The sequence below is a fragment of the Lynx canadensis genome, chromosome E1 (genome assembly GCF_007474595.2).
Source record: "Lynx canadensis isolate LIC74 chromosome E1, mLynCan4.pri.v2, whole genome shotgun sequence".
Taxonomy (NCBI): Eukaryota; Metazoa; Chordata; class Mammalia; order Carnivora; family Felidae; genus Lynx; species Lynx canadensis.
This window is the reverse complement of record NC_044316.2, coordinates 45,391,604-45,413,572: the sequence shown is the minus strand read 5'-3', so window position 1 is coordinate 45,413,572 and position 21,969 is coordinate 45,391,604. Positions and strand designations below refer to the sequence as shown.

The 21,969-nt window shown below is 44.4% G+C and overlaps 1 protein-coding gene and 1 pseudogene across 2 annotated transcripts in view; one reads left to right on the top strand and one right to left on the bottom strand.

Moving 5' to 3' along the window:
- MAP3K3 (mitogen-activated protein kinase kinase kinase 3) overlaps positions 1 to 21,969 on the bottom strand; it is a 61,953-nt gene that overhangs the window by 8,927 nt on the left and 31,057 nt on the right. For both annotated transcript variants that reach the window (XM_030295862.1, XM_030295863.1), the window contains 6 exons: positions 21,162 to 21,275; positions 13,776 to 13,896; positions 5,633 to 5,766; positions 2,761 to 2,834; positions 741 to 808; positions 442 to 534 (listed from right to left, as the gene is read on the bottom strand). In XM_030295862.1, coding sequence (XP_030151722.1) covers positions 442 to 534; positions 741 to 808; positions 2,761 to 2,834; positions 5,633 to 5,766; positions 13,776 to 13,896; positions 21,162 to 21,275 — 604 coding nt within the window. The remainder of the gene's footprint in view (positions 1 to 441; positions 535 to 740; positions 809 to 2,760; positions 2,835 to 5,632; positions 5,767 to 13,775; positions 13,897 to 21,161; positions 21,276 to 21,969) is intronic.
- On the top strand, positions 19,001 to 19,097 carry LOC115501881 (annotated as a pseudogene).

Here is a 21,969-nt window from a genome sequence, read left to right as displayed (position 1 = left end):
AGCCACAGATGGCTCAGGAAGCCCTGGCCAAAGGGAAGGCACGGGGCTGGCCCTCGGGTGCCACATCACTCACAAGGCCAATCCACTGCTGAAGTCTGTCTTCCCTGGGATGGTAATCCCAAATCAAACCTTTGTGGAAGCTCCATTCTGTCTGCTGCCATGGGGCAGAAGAGGGCGCTGGAGAGCTGGTGTCATGGAGCACGCTCAGACAAAGGACAGTGTTCCCAGTGCCAGCATCTTGGTTTCCAAATGCCGTCCTTTCCCCCATCTCCCCTCAGTCTCTAGTGCCTCAAGTCTGGGCACACTTTCTCAGGAATAAAGGAAAGAAACATGGGGTCTGGGGTGCCTAGGCCCAACCCCTGGCAGTGCTTTTGTGTGGCAAAGCTCTACCTGAGTCCGTTCTGAGAGAGCCAGCAGGGGGCAGGGTGGAGGTGCACTCACCCTCATTGTAGTCCTTGTGGTGCACAGATACGTGGTAGCGCCGGGGGTAGGTTCCACCTTTGACCCCTTTGTCATACAGCTGAGTTTCCCGCTCTGAATAAGATAGAGGAATCGCTGGTTTCTGGGTAGATCAATGTGAGTAAGCCATTTAAGCCCCTATGTCACCTGAGACCTCAGGACAGCAGGCCCGAGGAGAACTAAAGTACAGTCCTGGCTTCCCAACTCAGCTAGCAAGAGTAGAATGCCTGCAGCCCCACCCGGAAGCCCTGTAGTACTCATCCAGACTCTGGGGAACTCACCAGAGAACTCCTGTCTGTTGTCGGGGAAGCTCTGGGCTCGGGACATCCTCGATTTCCGGAAGGATGGGCTGGAAAAAACAAAACGAAATCACGACGTGGACATCGGCTCAGTGTACTTCAAAAGGCTGCCCACTAGGGCAGAAGGCAGGATATCCAGATGGACTCCCTTTTCTAACTCCCTCCCGCATCATTACATGGGATAGGAAACCCAGAAAACAAGATATCCAAACTGCTTAGCTGTTTGGTGTGGAGTCTTGTTCTCACAGTTTGGGAAGGAAGCAGAGTTTGAGAGAAACGGCCCTCTTCTGAGTTCAGCCTTCTACTACTTTCTCTTCATTAGTCTGAGGCCCAAATCTGACAGAACCTTGAATAATAAACCCCTCCAGGCCTCCCAAATTCCACCTTGGCAGCACAACACTTTCCCTTCTTGCCCATTCCTCCCACCTTGGTAACAGGGGAAGAGTTGAAAAAACTCCCTTGTCCAGGGCAATAATAAAAATAGCAACAACACCAAGCATCTTCCTTTCAGACTAATCACCACCATCCCATTTTAGAGATGGAGAAACTGAGGAATAGAGAGGTTAAGGGACTTGTCCCAAGCTATTGGACTTCTACTTGGTGGAGCTGGGCTCTATATGGCTCCAGATCCCATAAAGAGGAGGAGAGGAAAGCCCTATGCTTTAGGCTGGGCCTCAAGGGAGTAAGTCCAGGTCACTGGGTTTCACTCCCAAGCAAAAGAAAACAAAGTATTGAAGGGACAGAGGAAAAACCCAAGAACCAAGTGGGTACATTTAGCTATCTTTCCTAGCATTCACCTGAAGGGTCTTCTCCCTTACATGTAAGTGCCTTTTGAGAGAGCCACAGGTCAGAAACGGTCAAGGCAATGACACAGGGGCCGCCCCCTACTTCACAACTACTAGATTTTCTGTAGTCTTGTCCCACTGCCCACCCCACTCCCCACCCCTGCTCAGCCACAAAACTTAGGAGATAACCCAAAGCCAGAGTTGGTCCCTGTCCTGGCAGAGCCTACGGTTTGTGGAAGTAACTCCTGGCACTTTTGCCTGGGCCTTCTTGCTACTCTGGCTGAAGAGCAAGCCCCTGACAAGGCTATGAGCTGGATACTAGCAAGTAACTATGACTGAATTCTATGACACTGCTCATCAGTTTTCAGATCTGTTAGGAAAGACATAATACAGATCTGGCCATAGTCACAAGGTCAGTACCCATATGAACAATTAATCAGTTACACACAGGGGAAAAAAAAAAAAAACAAAAAACATCTCAAACCTGCTCCAAAGCCTCTGACCACAGCCCTAAGCCCAGCCAGACATGATCAAATGTGCTATTGGAAATAACAAGGTCAAGGTGAGAGGCTGGCTGGATAAGTGCTAAAGCCAACTCTAAACATACCCCTGCCGATGGGTGAATCAGCTCCACAGAACCATTTGGTATGTAAAAGATAGCACTTGTTCCCTCTCCAAGTGTGTGAACAAAATTCCACACCAAGCAGCATGGTAAGCTAGGCAGTCTGGATATTTGTTTTCTGGTTTTTATAGCCCAGTGTCTTATTCCGCCAGAAACACTTGGAGGAAAAAAATAAGGTAAACCCACAGGTAACAATTCAATTTTGTCCCCAAAACATTGAACTTCACTGCTTGTCAGGCCAGATCACAGCAATGAGGCCAAGAGCACAAGAGCAGCGTGTATATTATACAGAACCTCAGAACATGTCAAGCACTCAGAATAACAGAGCAAGCATTTAATACATGTGAATTGCTATCATAAGGTTCTATTACATTCATCAAACTATACAAACATAACATTCTTCACGGTATTTGAAAAATTAAGGAGATGGCTAGGAATCCCAGAAAGAGATTTCTTTCCCAGAAGCATGATGCTTTAACCATGGGTCTGCAGACCAGTGTCTAGATCAGAGACATACTAGCTAACTCTATTTCCTCAGCCCACCAGTCCCAAAAATGCCTACGCACTAACCCCCAGAGCAGCCACAGTCCCGTACCTGTCGGCTGACCTGTCCAAGGATTGGCAGCTTCCTGACAAGGAATTTTCAGCACTGCTCAGAGGATCCAACATCTGCAAGGCAAGTCATACAATAAAACCCAATCCCAGCCAGGTGACTCAGGGCTTTACGGCCCAGCCAAGTCCAGCAAATGGTGCTTTTTGTCAAAATATGAAAGTGCCCTTTCTCTGCCTGTGCAGTGGGAAGAATAATTAGGAAGGTACCATTCTCCCCCATAGTTTGAAAGGCAAGTTTCCAGGAGTGAGAAAAGTGCCTGGCCAGCATCCCAAGGAGCTCTGCCAGGAGAGCAAAGCAGAGATGCTACTTCTCCTGTTGGCATTTTGTTGGCTCGTGAACATTGGGAGCCTGGCGATGGAGCTGGTACTACCCTGCAGAGGCTTCCAGTGCATCTGGGTGGGACTGTAATGCTTCTGTTTACACTCCATAATTTAAAATTTATAAAGACAAGTATTGTCCTCATTTCACAGACAAATCACTGCAGGTCTAGAAGGTTAGGAGAATTGTTTAAAGTCATGAAACTAGTTATTGTACAGCTGATACAGATGAAAAATTTCCTAGTTCCTGGTTCTCATATACAAGCAATAAGTACCTACTATGTAAGTTAAAGTGTTTCTCTGGCCCTTGGTCGAATGCAGTAATAAAAAGCCTTCAGATTAGTTTTTTCTCCAACTAAACTCCCTTCATTTAGCCTAAGGGGGTATTCCCTATCAGTGTATTCATTATCTGAGAGACAAAGTTAAAAATTACATAGAGAAGCAGAAATGAGACTTATGAAAATTCACTAACAACTTTCATAAAATTAGTTTCCAACTCAAATTATCTCTTCCTATTTAATGCTAGGGTCCATCTTGCCCATAATTTCAAAGAGAGACCAGTTAACAGAAGAAGAATGTGCAAGTACAATAACATGGCAGGTATGATGAAGCAGGAATACCAAAGGTTCAAAAGGGGCCTTTGGAAAATTCACTGAATCCTGCGAAGTCTTCTGTAAAAAAGGATAATTTTTTTTTAACGTTTACTTATTTTTGAGGGGTGCCTGGGTGGCTCAGTTGGTTGAGTGTCCAGCTTCAGCTCAGGTCATGATCTCACGGTTCGTGGATTCGAGTCCCGCATTGGGCTCTGTGCTGACAGCTCAGAGCCTGCAGCCTGCTTCGGATTCTGTGTCTCCTTCACTCTCTGCCCCTGCCTCACTCACTCTGTCTCTCTCTTTCTCAAAAATAAACATTAAAAAAAATGTTTATTTATTTTTGAGAGAGAGAGCAAGGAGGGGAGAGGCACAGAGAGAGGGACACAGAGGATCTGAGGTGGGCTCTGTACTGACAGCAAAGAGCTCAATGCAGGGCTCCAACTCACAAACCGTGAGATCATGACCTGAGCCAAAGTTGGACGTTTAACCTACTGAGATGCCCTGGAGCCCCCAAAAAGGACAATCTTTATGACAATGCTGAAGAAATCAAAGAGGAAGTCAAGGAAGTTACATTGTGTTAGCAAAATTTTTGATATAAAAATTAAGCCAAAAAATTTTACCTGAATCATGCTTTTGTTCATTCTAAAAATTAGCAAATAGATGCAACTATCTCCTTAATCTGATTAAACAACAAAATAAACTTATCTTAGTTTCACTTTTCCAGAAAGGCCCAATTGAATATTCTTTCACTACATACATGTTTTGGTCTCCGTTAAGTGGATTTATCTTGAATGGTCCGTTACCAGGAACAATTCACTTTAGCTAAAGAGGCCGGGGCACCAGGGAAGGACCTATGCATTCCTTCTTTGGCCTCTTTCTAAAAGTCTGTCCTCTCTAGGAGTCTAATACTCCCACACCTTCTAGGGCTAGCCAGGTAAAACAAAGAAGTAAAAGGACCAGAATATAGGGCCACGGGGAGGGATCAAGACCAAAGGCAATAAACTCATTTGCAATCTGAGATTTTACACCCAAGTCACCTCTAACACAGCCAATGTCCAGAAGTGCTCTGGTTAAAGAAAACAGAAAGAATAGTCAGTAAAATACCTAAGAAGGGAATCCTTATCTAAAAGCACTCCATAAACATAATTTTATCTGGAAAGCAAGAGTTAACAGAAGAGAGAAGAAGCAGTGTAAAGGGCTTCTCACAGCCTGTATAGTTTGGATAACGCTTTCAGAGATTAGCTATCATGGGGAAAGAAAAGTTGTAAGAATCAGTTTTAGGGGAAAGAAAAGTCACAAGGATCAGTTTTTTTGTAAAATCCCTCACGTGATGGTGCTGGTCCTTCTACTGGACACTTTACTCTTAAGAAATCCCCCTTTCCCAGACCAACTCCTAAACATTTATAAGTGCAGATCCTTCTCTTACGCAATCAAAGCAAAGCTCTGTGACAAGACTTCAGAACGAAGCCAGAGATCTCGCTCTCGCTGAATTCACTAAGCTAAAATGTCATTTTCATCAAGCGAGCCACTAGTTAAAAAGTTAGCCATTGAAATGGGTAAGCTGTTCAGGAGGACGTACCCTAGAGTGACCCCCACAATGAGTCACAGCCTTGTATAAACCCCTTCCCTTAAATAAGGGGAGAACTTGTAACTTGCTTCTAGTCAACAGACTATGGCAAAGAGGGTGACATGTTCATTCCTGTGATTATGTTACATTTGATGACTCCATCTTCATGTTACATTTTATGATCCACAAACTGGAGCAAGAGATTCTCCTTCTGGCCCTGAAGAAGCTGCCATATTGTGAGAGAGCCAAATGGCAAGGAACCGAAGGTGATTTCTAAGAGCTCAGAGTGCTCTTAGTCGCTCTTAGCGACCACTGAGAAGCCCCTTTATAGCCTTGGTCTGACACACTCCAAGGCATATCCCGGACCCCATACTCACACACTGCTCACTGGTCTCTGGGATGAACTCCCCCTCGCTGTTGATGCTGGTATAGGACCCCTGCCGGGCAATGCGCTGCTGCCGCTCAGGCACATAGCCAGGGGGAGGTGAGCTTCGTCCGGGGTTCTGGGAGCCTAGAGCACAGAAACAAGATCTTTTACAACAGAGGCCAGGATGTGCCCTTGAGAGGAGCAGACACAGGACCAGGTCGGACCAAATGTCTGTTGCAGAGGCTGGTACAAGGTAGGAGCTCAGCAGAATTCCATTCGTTTCCTTCACTGTATGTGGCCGATAAAATGGGTTAGACTCAAGATCCATTCCACGCTTCAGGTATGCCTTCCTGCACTTTCGAAGTTAATCAGCTAAAAGCTATTACATCTAAGACCCCCTGGGGTCCAGCCAATCAGATGCACTTGTGTGAGATTGAGATGGCTTCCTGCTATTCCTACCGCTCCTGGACACAGTCATGGGAGCCGCGGTTTTCCTGCTGCAGTGTTACCAGAGGCCCCACACCTGGTCTCCAGTTTTTCCGATGTCAAGACACAGACGCAGGCATCCTCTATGTATGTGGTGTGAAGCAGAGCAGAGGGGCACTGTGCTTCTGAATCTGGTAGCTTCCAGATTACAGAAAAGGGAGTAGCTCTGTGGTGTCTGTTTCTCTCTCTCTCTCCACCCTGTAAGCCAAGATGTGCACTGAATCTATTCTTCCTGAAACTAGTTAGAGTGGATTCTACTCTGTGCACCTGAACCCTGAGCAATACGTGCTGGGGTAAAAAGGTATTACACATCTGACCTAGAATGAACAAAAAATGTCTCTTGTAAGGGACTGATGAGAGAAAAAGAAAAACCCACTTATTGATGAAATCCCCAGACAGGGATCTAAACTATCCCCAGACAGGATGAACTGCCCCAGTCTGTTACATGGAGTGTCTAGGTGAAGCCTCCCTGGGATAGAATATCCAAGAATGCAACATCCATTCTCTTCTTCACCAGCTGCCACTGAACTCTCCCCTGGTTTTCCAGGTAGGATGGGACTGGCTCACAAGGCCAGCACTACAGACCCAGGAGGGGCTGGGGGAAAATAGCAAAGGTTTTCTGAGCTTTTATTTCCAGCCAGAGACTTTCACTTTTTCCAATACACATTGCTGCCTGCAGAGAGCCAGCCTTATTATCTGATGGGCAATGGGCCAGGGGCTATTGTGCACAGGCCCACAGCTTGGGGCAGGAAAGGGAAGTCTCCCCAAACCAATGGCTATCAGAGGAAGCAAATGGAAAAACCAGGAGTTGGCAGAACTGCTCCAGAGCATTTTCAGTTTTGTTTTTATCTTCAATTCAGAAATTGGGGGCTACAACAGCAGTCGAGACCAAGTAAGACAGGGACCTGAACAGGACAGGACACTGGACTGCAAGACTCACTGATGCGCCCACATTTACCAGCAGAGACAGCAGTGAGCTAGACAGCACAAATCACAACACTATGCAAGCAAGACCACTCAACTCAGGCCTTGGAAAGCAGGCATGGCAGGGACAGCAGGCTCTCTGGGATGCCCTTCCCTGGCATTCCAGCCCAATCTTGTTCTATTCTCATGAGGCCATTTGTGCCAAGGGGCCCCAGCAGCAACAGCTGAAGCAACAAAGCAGAGTAGGAGGCCTGTGTCCAGAGTGGCCCACTGCTTTGCATGATGGTGCTCTACACATAAGGAGAAAGCCAGGGCTTTAAGCTGCTGGCCGTCTGTGCTCCTCCCGGGCCATGCCAGCTCTCTGCTAGGTCCTTAACCCATAGTGCAGAGTCCGAGCAAAACTCTCACCCAAAGCTGAAAGACTGGCTCTCAGATTCTACCCGTTCTCATAGGAGATTCCTGTCAGGAAGCTGATGCAGTCAGGAAGTTGCCTCTGCAGGGAGTTCTAGGGTTTGGGGTCAGTGTTAATGTGCAGGTCATTCCAAGTACAAAGAGATAGCTGTTTTGGACATCAACTATTTTCTCTAAACTCTGCTGTCTCTTGCTGGGCAGATGAGATTGGGGGAGGAATTGAATCTTTTTTTCTTCTTCAGTGGGAAATCTTAACCAGTATTTCTTAGTGTGCTCACACTGGACCAGGCTGTGCAGAACATTTCATCCCATGAGACCCGGAGGACATCCTAATGTGTTTCAACTTTCAAAATTCCCATTTTATTCTGAAGTTGCCACCACTACTAAACAGTTTCTGGTCTCATCTAGCATCACAGAAGAATTTCTGGCAAGGAGAAGAGCCCTGTGGAAGTGAAGGGAGCTGACTTGTGTGATCCCAGGCCCCGCCCTTCCAACTGCACCAGGACAGGGGGGACCGGAGGTCTGCACTGTGCACAGCTCTCTACCCCACTGCTGCCATGGCTCCCTCCAGTCACCTCACCTTTCAACACTTCTCTCCTCCTCTGCCTGAACTTTTCCTTCTCTCCTTCCCCTGGCCAAAGCATTCTGCACCCTCTACCTGCACTCCTCGCTTCATCTGCCACAGGAGTCGGCTTCCCCACGGTTCCTTTGGCACCACCCTCAGCACTCTTTTCACCTGACTTTGCGCCTCCCTTCCTGGTGAGCATGCTCAGATCTCTAGCTTACAGTCTACCTCTCCTATAAACCACTAACCCATCTCTGATTTTCTTTCACCACCAAGCTCCTTGAAAGAACTGATTGCCTTTGCTCCCCCACTACCCATTCCTTAGGGGTTGCAATCTGGTTTGCCTAACTGTGGGACTGCAGTAGCAAGACAAGGAATAAGATGGAGCGGGAACAGAGGCAAAGGCACTTAACAAGACACACTAGACGGAACATGAGTCAGAAGGTGGCAGGGCTTGGCTACATGGCTTAAGGGCACCACCCAATGTATATGGGAAAAAATGGTGCTCGAGCTTGGCTTCAAAGGTGGGTAAAATTTCTACAGGCAAGATAGGAGGAAGGGCATCGTCACATAGGGAAACTCCATCTGCCTTGTCTGAAGATCTCCCCACAGGGATCTTTCTTTTGGGTTAACTCATCACCTACTTGTTTTTGTTTGTGTGTTGCTTGTTTTTAGTTTTTAGCATGAACTAGTTTAATAGACTAATTGGCTTGAAAAAATTAAAATTCAAGGTATGTATATTACAATGGAAAGAACAAAAAGTAAACATGATAAATGGTTTCAAATAGTTGAAAAATTGTCAGATGAAAGATGTTATCTGTACATCTGTGTTGCTCAAGAGAGCAGTACCAGAGTCACTGGGTAATGTGAGAGAAGGCAGATTTTCAATTCAATATAAGGAAAAACTTCAAACAAATAGCGTGATCTAAAATTGGACTTGCACTTCCCCATCACTGAACACGGCGCGGTGGGGGCTGAATGACGTGCATGTTACTGTCTCTCACTAAATACAGGTTCCTTCATATTGGTGGAGGGAGGAGGCAAACCCCACTTGCTCCTGCTGGTTGGGGGCTGAATGGCTATGGCTTCTTGACCCCATTTCTACTCCAAGCACTTCTTCTACTGCCCAATGCTTAAACCCTGACTCTTTCCTCTTCCTGTTTCCTTCCACTTCCAAACAGCCTTACGCTGCACCAACACACCAAGCACTCAGACATTTGTGGACCAAATGACAAGTTGCCCTTGGTCTGCCCTTTCCAACCTGGCTGGTACCATGTAAGGCCTCCCTCTACCCCCTCCTGTTTCTCTGGTCACTCCTTTGCTGTGTCCTTTGCAGGTTCATCTTCCCCTAATTGGCCATGAAGTGTCTGGATTCCTAAGGCTCAGTCCTAGGCTTCTTCTTACTCTGCAGTCTCTCCTTAGGGCCCCTCACCTGGGCACATGGCTTCAGCTGGACAATTTCTAATTTTTTTTTCTAGTCCTGCTTTTCTCCTCTAGAGACCTGTATATCTAACTGTTCATTTGCTATCTCCTCTTAGCTCTCTCAAAGGCACCTCTAATTCAACCTCTAAAACATCAGGTCTGCCTCTTCTCAGCATGCGAAACCAGGCTCTCGTCGACCGTTTCTGTTTTGGTGAAAGGCAGTGCCATTCATCCAGATCCATAAACCAGTAACTCATCTCCTGCTCATTCAACCCTGCAAAATCAATATAGTATCACGGTAGTTCTGAAATCTTTGGTCTTAGAACCCTTTTACACTTTAAAAACCAAGGACATCAAATAGCTTTTATTAAGAGGGTTTTATCAATTGATATTCACTGTATTAGATATTAAAGCTCAAAAATTTTGCAAACACACAGGGCGCCTGGGTGGCTCAGTAGTTGAGCATCTGGCTCTTGATTTCAGCTCAGGTCATGATCTCACAGTTCGTGAGAGATCAGGCCCCAAGCGGGGCTCTGTGCTGACAATATACAGCTTGTTTGGGATTCTCTCTTTCTCTCCTCTTTCTCTGCTCCTCCCCCACTCGTGCTTTCTCTCTCAAAATAAATAAATAAGTAAATAAATAAATAAACTTTAAAAAACAACTTTTTTTTGAAAACACATTAATACACAAGCACACATTCTATTAGCCATCAGAGCAATGACATCAACTCACGCATGTAACCTCTGGAAAACTCCAATGTATATTCATGAGAGAATCAGTAAAAAGGCAAACCGCAGACCCCCTGAAGGGATCTCAGGGACCCCCTGCACTGAGTCCCCACCCTAGACCACACTTTGAGAACCACCACAATGCTGTGTTCTGTTGTTTTTACTTTCTAAATGTCTCAAATACACCTGTGCCTTCTCTCCAATACTGTCACCAGCCTAATCCAAGCTTCTGTCTTCTTCCTCTGGACCAAACTGCTTTAGCCTAACATGGTTTCTCTTCTTTCTTCCCTCCCTCCCTCCTTCCATCCATTCATTCTAATTTACATCCAAGTTAGTTGGCATATAGTACAATGATTTCAGTAGATTCCTTAATGCCTCTTACCCATTTAGCCCATCCCCCCCCACAATCCCTCCAGCAACCCTCTGCTTGTTCTCTATATTTAAGAGTCTCTTATGTTTTGTCTCCTTCCCTGTTTTTATATTATTTTTGCTTCCCTTCCCTTATGTTCATCTGTTTTGTCTCTTAAATTCCTCATACGAGTGAAGTCATATGATATTTGTCTTTCTCTAATTTCACTGAGCATGATACCCTCAAGTTCCATCCACATAGTTGCAAATGGCAAGATTTCATTCTTTTTGATTGTCGAGTAATACTCCATTGTATATATATACCACATCTTCTTTATCCATTCATCTGTCAATGGACATTTGGGCTCTTTCCATACTTTGGCTATTGTCGATAGCACTGCTATAAACATTGGGGTGCATGTGCCCCTTCGAAACAGCACAACATGGTTTCTCTTTGATCTGTTCTTGCTCCCCTGCGATCTGTTCTCCACAATGTAGCTAGAGCAATCTTTTCAAAACACAAATTGGAATATGTCACATTACCCATTTCTATTCACTTTAAAAACAAGAAAGTGGATTTTCACTGCTTTCAACATTAAAGATCAAAATCTTTAATCACAGGACCATGGACTGACCATAAGGCTCTGCCTCCCTCCCTGGCCTTCGATGGTTCCTCCCCATTGTTCTCAGCTCTCGAGCCTCAGGGCTTCTTTCTGTTTCTCAGTCACACCATATTCCCCCAGCCAGCAGGCCTCCACACGTATAGCTCCCCCTGCCTCAGACTTTCTTCCCTGTTTTCCTTTGCAAAATTCCCACATTCATGCTCCGGATCATAGGCTACGGCTTTTCTGGCCCCCCAAGTCAGGGCACATCCCTCTGTTATACATGCTCATAGCACCACACACCTTTCAGCCACAGCCTGTAAGTCATACATTAATCTCATCATGATAAGTAAGTATTTGTCTTCCCAAAGACAAATTGTCTTATGCATCTACAAGAGACATAAGGGGCAGAAGCCAGGTCATTTTGCCTTCCCATGTTTCTGGCACATAGCTGATATTTTGACAATTAAACCTGAAGTGAATAAATGAATGAACAAAGATGTCATTTGATACGGAGATAATGTGACAAACACTGTAACAGAGATGGGCATAAGGGAGCAACGTTTTCAGTGGCTTCCCACTGCCTACCAATAAGCCCAAGGGCATTAAAGGCTCCTTAGGAAGTGGCCCGGGCATCCTTTCTCACCTTCCTTTATTCTCCTCCAAATACATCAGCCAGTCTGAAGCACAAGTGAGATTTCCACAGGCTAATAGTCACAAAGCCCTCTCCCCTCATCCTTGCCTATAGAAGTCCCCCATGATCTCTGAGCCACACTCCACACCATCTGGAGTTCTTGGAACCCAACACCTTCTTCTTCAATTATGTCTGGCAGGTACCCCTTCCTGTGCCTTGAATATCTCTATGCTAAACAAATCTTCATGTGTCAGCTCTGGTGTTTCCTCTTCTGTGGAAGACCTTCTCCAAAGCCTGGGCAGAGTCAGTTATTGCTTGCTCTGTGCTCCCACCCCACCCTGCCCTCCACTGCAGCCTCATTGTACATGTGTCCACTGTAGCCCTCATCTCAGCCCAACGGCTGGTATATCATGCTTGCTGAACGAAGGAACCCAGGATCCATACATGCTGGGAGGCTGTACTGCCCCATCTCTAGATACAAAGGAACTACTTCATAAAAATCCTATTCCTCAGCATTCTCAGATAAGGAAATTCTATACATGGCTCTTCGCAACAATGCCTAGCATTTAGGCCCTGCCTCTACACACAAATCATGGGCTCTTGCTTAGGACCAGGAGGCCCAATGGTCCAATCACTGCCCCATGTCGATCCTCACTGCTTACTGTACAAATGAACAATACTGCCCTCCTCCAGACCCTCAGTCTCTCTGAGGGTTCTGGAACAGAAGCCATTCTGGCAGAGTCAGGGCACCTGGATACCAGGACTAGAGATGTTCTGGACAGTGTCTCCTTGCTGGGGTTCTGGCTCTTTCTCCTCAACCAGCTTATTAAAAACATAGCCACCAGTTATTTACAATGTTAGAGAAATATGGAACTCATATGTGGACCTTCAGCTGGGCAACACTTACTACCAGTGTTTGCTCAGGTTCCTGAAATTACTCAGTAAGGCAAAGTCAGTGCCTTAGTAACACATTCTTCCTGCTTATCACTCACAGACAGGCTCAGCAGCAGGAATGATGTTCAGAACTCCCCAAGCTCAGCTCAAGATCTTCAGAGAGCAGTTTAATTTGATGCAATTCTACCTTATGAAGAGAACTTGCCTTCCTAGCAGCAGCAGTAACCTCACCACAAATGTTTGAAGGCCTGGTTTCCCTCTTGATACAGATGCCACAATTCAGGATGTGGCCTTCTCCTCAGACTTGGGAAATGGGATCCAGTACAATATTGGATTATCTGGCATAAGGCACAGACCTGACTTAGATTTCCTTCCTGGGGAGGCCTGGGAGCAGCTACATAGCTTTCTTCCTAGTTAGCCAATCATATATACTCTGTCAACAGTCTGCTGTCCTTTCCAGACAACTTAGTTTGATTTTCTAAGAGTTTCATTGGTCAACATCTTCCTCAGAGCATAAGGACTCTTCAGGAATCATAAGCAAGAGGTCTAAGGTCAAAACTCAAACTTGGACCTGACTCCTAACCTCACAAGTCCCCAGTTCTTTGGCAAAATGATGGTCAAAAATGAGAGTGGACTGGGAGCCTGGGTGGCTCAGTCAGTTAAGCATCTGACTTCAGCTCAGGTCATGATCTCATGGTTCGTGGGTTTCAGCCCCGCGTAGCACTCTCTGTTGGCAGCTCACAGCCTGGAGCCCACTTTGGATTCTGTGTTTCCCTCTCTCTCTGCCCCTCCCCCACTCATGCTCTGTCTCTCAAAAGTAATATAAATAAACGTTACAAAAAATGAGAGTAGACTGTCGTTGGAGGTCTTCAAGCAGATGTTTGAGGAGATCACTTTTTCAGACATATTCAAAAGGAACTTGGTCATGCCATCATGTTGTTACACTATAAACTCCTTGAGGGTTGGGACACTATTCCAGTCATTTCTCTACCCATTCCCCCCAAATAAAGGCACAGAGGATTATTTTGCACAGGGTAGTAATCTACAAATGATGGTTTTTTAATTAATAAATATTTGATTTTTAAAAAGCATGGGCAGATAAATTAGATGACAGGGAAAAAAGGGGTGAAATACTCACTGACAGAGAGGTGCCTGCTTCTGGGCTCGGGGGGCTGGTAGATGGTATTTATATCTCCTGCAGACTGGGAAGCTTTGATCCGCACCTGCCTGGACACCCCAGAATGGGGAGAGGGACTGGTCTGCAAGATAAGAGGAAAAAAGCTGAGCTATCTTTAGGCAGGCAGGCCAAGAAAGGCCTCCTCCCCTTCCCTAAGAGTCATGTTCTTAGCTGCCTTCATGCTTTCAATACACGAGCTACCCAGTCTTCCCCCAAATCTCACTCCTCAATATGTCTTGGCAAATCACTATTTCCTCACAGTAGTTTTACAGCTTCAGTGTTATCTGAGCACTGAGACCCACTGCCCCAGTTTAAAGAGTGATGACCTAGGCATGGAGGAATAACAAGTTTTCCTATAATAATATGCCAAACAGAAAAGACAGTTGTAAACACTCCCTCATAAAATTCTCCAGAGAGCTTGGGAAAAATAGCAGGAAATTATTTCGGCAGCGAGATCACCTGCTGAGTGGGGGGGGTCAGAATAGAGAATGATGGCAACCTCCCTGCGCAACAGAAATCTGGGTGATAAACATGTATTTCTCAAAGTAGCTTGATGTGCTGCTTCTGCCCCAATCATAATCACTCCCTCAAAATTAAGGCAAAGTCTCAGTTGATTAACATAACCAGGCTTTCCATGAAAACCATCTCAGGATTGTGTTCATCTGGGAAAGGCTATCAAAGGTACCATTCTGCCAGAGGTCAAGGATCTCAGAACAGAATGGGATCATCAACATTACCACATGCACCCTTGCTCTGGCACTGTCCCAGTCAAGCCACCAGTGAGCCCTAGAAAAAAAATCAAAGCAACAAAGGGGGCCCTTGCACTGAGAAAGCTAAAAACTGAAGCTCAGTGGTGAGCAAGTGGCGTTAGGATGCAGTCACAAACATGCAGAGCACTCCAGAGAGTGGGGATGGGAGGTCAGGACTCTAAAGAACTTGGGTCAAATTTCTAGTTGCTTCTCGAGCTCTTCTACCTCACGTAAGAAAAAAAAGTCTGACCTAAACAAACTATATCCTGTCCTCCAGGAAAAAGGCTTCCCGCTTTCAGGGGTAATTCAGCTGCCAAGCAGCCTCCTCTGGTCTCCCCACACCAGACTTTATCACATGCAGGGCTGTCTTCACAAACTGTCTTGCTCTAACGGGAAGTCAGAACCAAGGGGAAGTGAATGTTCTTGCAGAAGCCTCCGATGTGCAATAGCTCTCTGCTGAGAGTCAGAAAGGAAAAAACAGTCAAAGCCACATACTGGGGAAGCAGGCCAGTGAAGGGCAAGGGAAGGCCACAGCCCTGCAGTCAGAAAGAGAAGAGCCACGTGATGAGCCCCCCCCCCCGCCAGAGGACACCTACTTACACACAGGGCCTATTCCAGAAATCTTGGTGGCGTGAATTTGAAATGTATCAAAGAACATATACTCTAAACTCTCAATTCTAAATTCTAAAAGCTGAGATGAGAAAGTAGGTTCCACGGCCAGCAAAAGCACAGACCTACAGAAGGAAAGGCTGCAGTTGTGGCAACAGGTTGGAAAACATATGAAGGTTTCAAAGCAGGCTTTTCACACCTTAATGTGCACAAATCCAACTGGAACCTTGTTAAAACAGAGATTCTGACTCGGTAGGTCTGGGATGGAGTAGAGAATCTGCATTTCTTTTTCTTTTTTTTTTAAAGATTTTATTTTTAAGTAATCTCTACACCCAACACGGGGCTTGGGATCAAGAGTCACACACTCCACCGACTGAGCCAGCCAGGTGCCCCGAGAATCTGCATTTCTAACAAGCTTCCAGGCATGCCAATGCTGCTGATCCATGGGTCACACTTTGAGCAGGAGGTCTTAGGAGGAGAGTGACACTTCAATTTAAGGTCACGGTTCCCAATCCTAGCCACCCACTTAAAGAGCTGCCTGTGGGGTCACACACACCTCACACCAACTACAACAGGATCTCTGGGGCTGGGGCCAAAGGGTTGGTATTTTTTAAATCTCCCCAAGTGTGTGTAATATTCAGTCAATTTTGAAAACCCTGATTTAAGGGGATAAAAGGCAATGGCATTGTAAACAAAAATGAGGTTCATGCAAGGATTCAGGGAACCTTGAACAAGACAGAGAAGTGGGAAAGAGAGGAAGGAGGAAGGTGGGACTAGGAAGACCAAAAGGGGACAGCAGTGGAGTGAAAGCAGAGCCCACGGGTATAGAGTGGGTGGCCAGCAGAACGTTCTAAAGACAGCAAACAGAAGGTGGCATTTGCCTACCCTGTGCCTCACTGAAGGACTCTGCAGGTAGCAATGTGTCTGGCTGATACAAATGACATGAAAAATTACCAGGGAACCAATTTCATCAAGATTGCAGTGACTGGAAGCTAGAAAATCAGCAGAAAAGAAGGTCACAAAAGTGGATTCACAAATTACCTTGCTAAAAGATCTGGTGGTATGAGACAAAGTGAACATACTTGCTCAACTATGCAGGGGGAAGGGGTGTGTGTGTGTGGTTGCGTCAGTTTGGTTCGCAGGAGCATCAAGTGAGAAACGGCACCTGGATCTCACCAGGCCTCTGCCTCAAGGGCGGCAACAAGAGACTTTGCACCAAATATTCCCCCCAATATTTAAGGGGTTCATCCAAACCAGGAGAAGGTGACTAAATCTGTGTTTTCATTATCCCTACTCTTCAGTGCTTCGTAGATTCTGATTACGTATATGCTTAGGCTGCCTTTCCAGACTAAAGAGTTCCAGGCTTTTTAAGCTATTCATATATAAAAGTGAATTTTCAACCCCTTGAAAATTTCATCTTCCCTTAGACCTATTCTAGTTCGGTTGCCCTCTGAGCTGTGGGGAAGAGAGTGACATAACATCTCACAACTTCTCCCCATGGGCAATGTTATATTTTCTGTCTGTTTCTAACAAACTGTGGAGGAACCTGGAGGAGGTTTCCCAAGGACTACAATAATTCTAAGATTCCCATCCTGGATGGTAACTGACAGGTACTGAACAACACAGAACATCTGGATTCTAGACCAGCTCTGTCACCATTTACTGCTTCACCTCAGGCAAGTTACTCTGTCTCAGTCTCCCCAGGTTTAGACTGGCAAGAACAGATACCTGCCCTGGACCCCTCAAAGTTGCAAGAATCAATGAGACAAAAGCACTTACACATGTAAGGTCTTTCCATGTTTAAACAGGGACCAGACTGAAGCTATGCCACTCAACAACTTTGATCCTGTCTTCTTGCACTTGCCCCATTATTTTAGTAAGACAAAAAAGAATGGATTACTCTTTACATTGTCCTTGATATTTTGAACTTAAATAGCAGACAAGATAGCATCAAACTCATTGATGGGATATTTGGGAACTGGGCAACATTTGGAAGAGAAGATTAGAAGTTTACTTTTGTCAGGGAGAATCTGAGGTAATAAAATAAAATGCCATACTCAGTTTAAGGTGGCTGGGTATTTAGTTTTTATCATATTCGGATATAAGTGACAAAAGAACATTAAGCTTGAAGTGGCTTAGTCGGTTAAGTGTCCGACTCTTGATATCAGCTCAGGTCATGATCTCATGTTCGTGAGATTGATCCCTGTGTTGGGCTCTGTGCTGGGCGTGGAACCTGCTTAGGATTCTCCCTCTCTCCCTCTCTTCCCCCCGCCCCCCCGCCCCATGCTTACTTGCTTGCTCTCTTTCTCTCTCAAAAAAATAAAAAATAAAAATTATAAAAAACCTTCTTATAAAAAAAAAAAGAATGTTAAGCTTGAGATTACTTTAAGAGAGTAGAAAAGCTGGGTCTAGGAAGTTATAAGATCAAGAGAGGAAAGATAAACTAACAGATGCACACATGTTTAGAGAAGTCTGTAATAGCAATAATCTAAGAGGTGATGGTTCCAGGCACAGGCCCAATGTGGCAAGAACTACTGAAGGAGATGATGAAGTTTCTTAAAAGGGCAGGAGAAAGCAAGGCTAGAGAGAGGCTCTTCAGACTCTGTGATGACCAAAATCCAGGAGTTCTCAGGTAAGAACAATATTGAAGCCTAAGACATGGCCTTGGACAGGTGAGGTGGGAGGGGTATGATATACACCTTGGTGAGGGGTAAAGGCAGAGGAAAGATTAGAAGTTGTCATAGAAGGATCAGCAGAAAAGGAATTCGGAGAGAAGAGACCACACATTCATTCATTCATTCATTCATTCATTCATTTATTTATTTATTTTTTGAGACCACACATTTAGAAACAGGAATAAGAAGGGAAGTAAAGGTATAAGTGATAACAATAGGTGGATGAGGCAATCACTTGCTAAAAAGAAAATAAACTCGGTAGAGAAACGAAGTGGCTGAGAGTTGCCAGCAAGAGATGAGGCAGGCAGGGTGCTATGGTATCCTGGAGCAGCACACCAAAGTATGATCTGTAGGCTGGCACCAGGCCACAAGCCGTGGTATAACAGTCCTCAACGAGGTAAATACAGAAATGGAGAATAACTCTGTACAGACTTTTACAGCAATTTGGCAGACTGACTTTCTGTCTATTGAATCTAATAATAAAAACTGTGGTCTTGTATTTTGTATGTCACTGGTTTCCTTTTCCATTTCATTTTTCAGTTTTTGTGTTTTAAAAGGAACTGACGCATGACAGACTAGAAATCAGAACAAAACTGACATTGCATCATAGATGCTTAGAGAAGCACTGTTCTGGAGGTGGGATTCCTGAGCACATAGCAAATCTGGATCATGATACTTGTGTTTATTAAGAAGTCTGAGGTCTAGCTGAGGAAGTTCCCAAAGAAAGGTTTTATCACCACCATTACCACTGCTAGTCTTAAATGTAAATCTTTATAAATGCAAAAAAAAAAAAAAAAAAAAAAAAAAGCTTAAATGACTTGACAGTAACAAAAATGGTTATTATAGTATATCCACTCAAGGGAATTATGAACCCTTATAAATTATAATTATGAAGATTGCATATTAACATAGAAAAATGTGCGTGACAATATTAAGTGAAAAAATAATTGAGAAAATTATATGACTACCATGACAACATTTGAAGTATGTACACATATGCTCAAAAACTACAGGGGCACATGTAAATATCAATCAATGTGTCATACTGATAGGATTACATAGGATAGTTCTCTCTTTTTTAAACTTTATAAAAAAGTTGTACTGACTTTATAGTAATTTTTTAAAATATAGGTCCTTAGAAGGGGAGGCATCAGTGCTTGCTCTGGCAGCACAAATACTAAAATTGGAATAATACAAAAATTAGCATGTATAAGGATGACATGCAAATTCATGAAGTGTTCCATAAAAAGGAAGGAAGGAAGGAAGGAAGGAAGGAAGGAAGGAAGGAAGGAAGGAAGGAAAGAAAGAAAGAAAGAAAGAAAGAAAGAAAGAAAGAAAGAAAAAGAAAGAAGAAAGAAAGAGAGGCATCAGTGTGGCATTTATTTTATGCAACATCTAATGCAATGCAATGCCTTGGGTATCAGAGCTCAGATGGTCGTCTTTCAGGCAGCTCACAGTGTTGTGTCAGTCTCTGCAGCCATGTACACCCCTTAATGGATGGGAAAGTAGATGTAAGGATCGAGTTGTCTATACCTTCTCATCATGGGAATGGAGGGATCATGATCAAGTGTGCTAGCTCCCAGTCAAGCAATCACATCATTAAACCAAACCCCGATTCTAGCTTCTTCCATATAGAAGATTTGCTGCATATGATTTCTGCCTGACTTCTGCTAATAATCAAGAAGCATTCACTGTGTTTTCTTAAGAGGATGGGTGGGGAAGGGTTCCAAAACAGTAAGTCACAGCTCCTGTTCTCAAGGACCTTAATAATCTTTTGGGATAACATGTACAAATATGCAACAACTAGAGGGGAATTAGTAAGCAACTTAGAAACAAGTATACAAATTATATCCAATGACTAAAAGAACAGAAAGTAATCAAGATGGCTCAGGCAAAAACACTGACCAAACTGTAGCAGGTAAATCAAGCCAGATACTAAAAATAGCCACGGTCTGGGAAAGAGCAAAAAGTAAGAACTGTAGAAAGGGGAGAGTATGCTGAAGAATGTGGGAAGATGAGACTGGGGAGTTGAAAGCAAGGGTAGATAGTGATAAGCCCTGGGTGCTAGGCTAAATTTAGATCCTATGATAGGATCCTATGAAAGAAATAAAGCCTATAACGAGGAGGTGAGTAACTTGAACAGAAAAATAAAATAATAAAGGATATATTTCATTTCAGAATACTTTCCAACACAAAGCCAGAAAAAAGACAGAGAAGACCATCCTCAATCACAAGGACACTTCGGTAATATTAGAAAATGTCTTCTTGGGGCACCTGGGTGGCTCATTTGGCTAAGCGTCCAACTCTCGATTTTGACTCAGGTCATGATCTCAGTTGTGAGACTGAGCCCCACGTTGGGCTCTTTGCTGAGCGTGGAGCCGGCTTGGGATTCTCTCTTTCCCTCTCTCTCTGCCCTTCCCCCTCCTAAGGCCTCCTAACTGCATTCTCTTGTGCTCCCCCCTAATCAGTAGGACAGCCCAATATCAATACATCTTTTTAAAAATAAATGGTCAGCATGAGCACCATTCCACCTAAACTCCGTCCTGGTATGGTGTGTTTATGAAGGTATGTCACAGCTGGCTGTCTTCGAGCAAAGGGAAGGGAAAGAGTGCCAAGAAACCTTTAGGAACATGCATCTCAAGAAAACTGGCACAGGAATCAGTGATTAGAAGACACACAGATTGCAATCATTCTTGTGAAATGTAGGCCCCCAGGGACCTTTTACAGAAGTTAACAAGGGATAATCCTTCACTTCTGACGGCCTCTGCAGATCGCCTGCCATTTGGTAAGGTAGTGGCTGGTAAGTTACAAGAGGCCCTCCACTCCATGGCCTTTCTGCCATTGAAAAGAAGGAAAAGCTTGTTTCCTACATGTATCTCAAGAGACAGGCACGGTTGCTGAGGGGTTGTAAGAGTAGGTCTACAGGACAGTCTCAAATCCCTAGCAGCCTTCGCTAAGCACCTTCACCCTCATCAAATCTCTCTTGTTAGGGTCCAAATCAAATGGAAATAACATAAATATAGAGAAAAAGAATTTTCTCTTTAACCATAAATGTTTTCCTTCCTCCCATGCCACAAGCCAAGTAACCTTTAGCTGCAACTTTAACACAGGTGACTTGACTTCACAGTGAAATCACATGCAAACTGCTATCTGGCCACTGGCACAGTGGGCTGTGCTGGGCTCCATGTATGTGCTTGCTTGCTTTAGCAGCAGCTGAGGAATACAAAATTCTGTCAAGGAAACCAGGTGAACTCTTAAAGAACAGCAAGTTTTGCCCTCTGTCCAGCCGCCAGGTCATCAGAGGGGCTACTTACATGGTTTCTGTCTTGGGACAGCAGCAATATCCTAAGGCTTTTCATGCTTGAGCTTCTGTCTAATATGTCAATTGCTTTATCAAGATCATCTTGGTTCTTCAGCAGGATGGAAAGCTGGGACACAGACACAGAAAAAGGGAATCATATAAAATATGTCTTTAGTTTAGAAACAGGCTAAATTAAAAAAAATACCTGAATGAAAACAATCTAATTGGATAGTATGGGGTCGTAAAATTAATTCAAACCATCTAGGTATTTTTTCTTTTCCTTAGTGTACAATTCAATAATTTTTAGTGAAGTTACAAAGTTATGCAACCATCATCATAATTCAATTTTAAAACATTTCCATTGTTTCAAAAAGATCTTGTGCCCATTTACAGTCACTCCCTCTTCCCACCTGTAGCCCCAGGCAACTATGAATCTACTCTGTCTCTGTAGATTTACCTCTTTTGGATATTTCACATAAATGGAATCCTATTAATTCATACATGTTCAATTCAGTTCATAGTCTTTTGTATCTACTTCTTTTGCTTAATGTTTCTGAGTTTATCCATGCTGTGCAACACATCAGTAGTTTGTTTCAAGATACTTTCTGAGAAGAGCTTCCTCTCTAAAAATACTCTTTTCTCCAAAGCATCAAATCCTAAACAGTTAAAGCCCCATATTTCTTCCCAAATTAATTAAATATCTCACCTTAGCCTGTGCTGCAATTAACACAACAAGCAGAGAAGGCATAGGAGGAGGAGGGGGATAGGCAGAGGATGAAAACTGTTACTCAAATAAGAACACGAATTTAGGCCACATAACA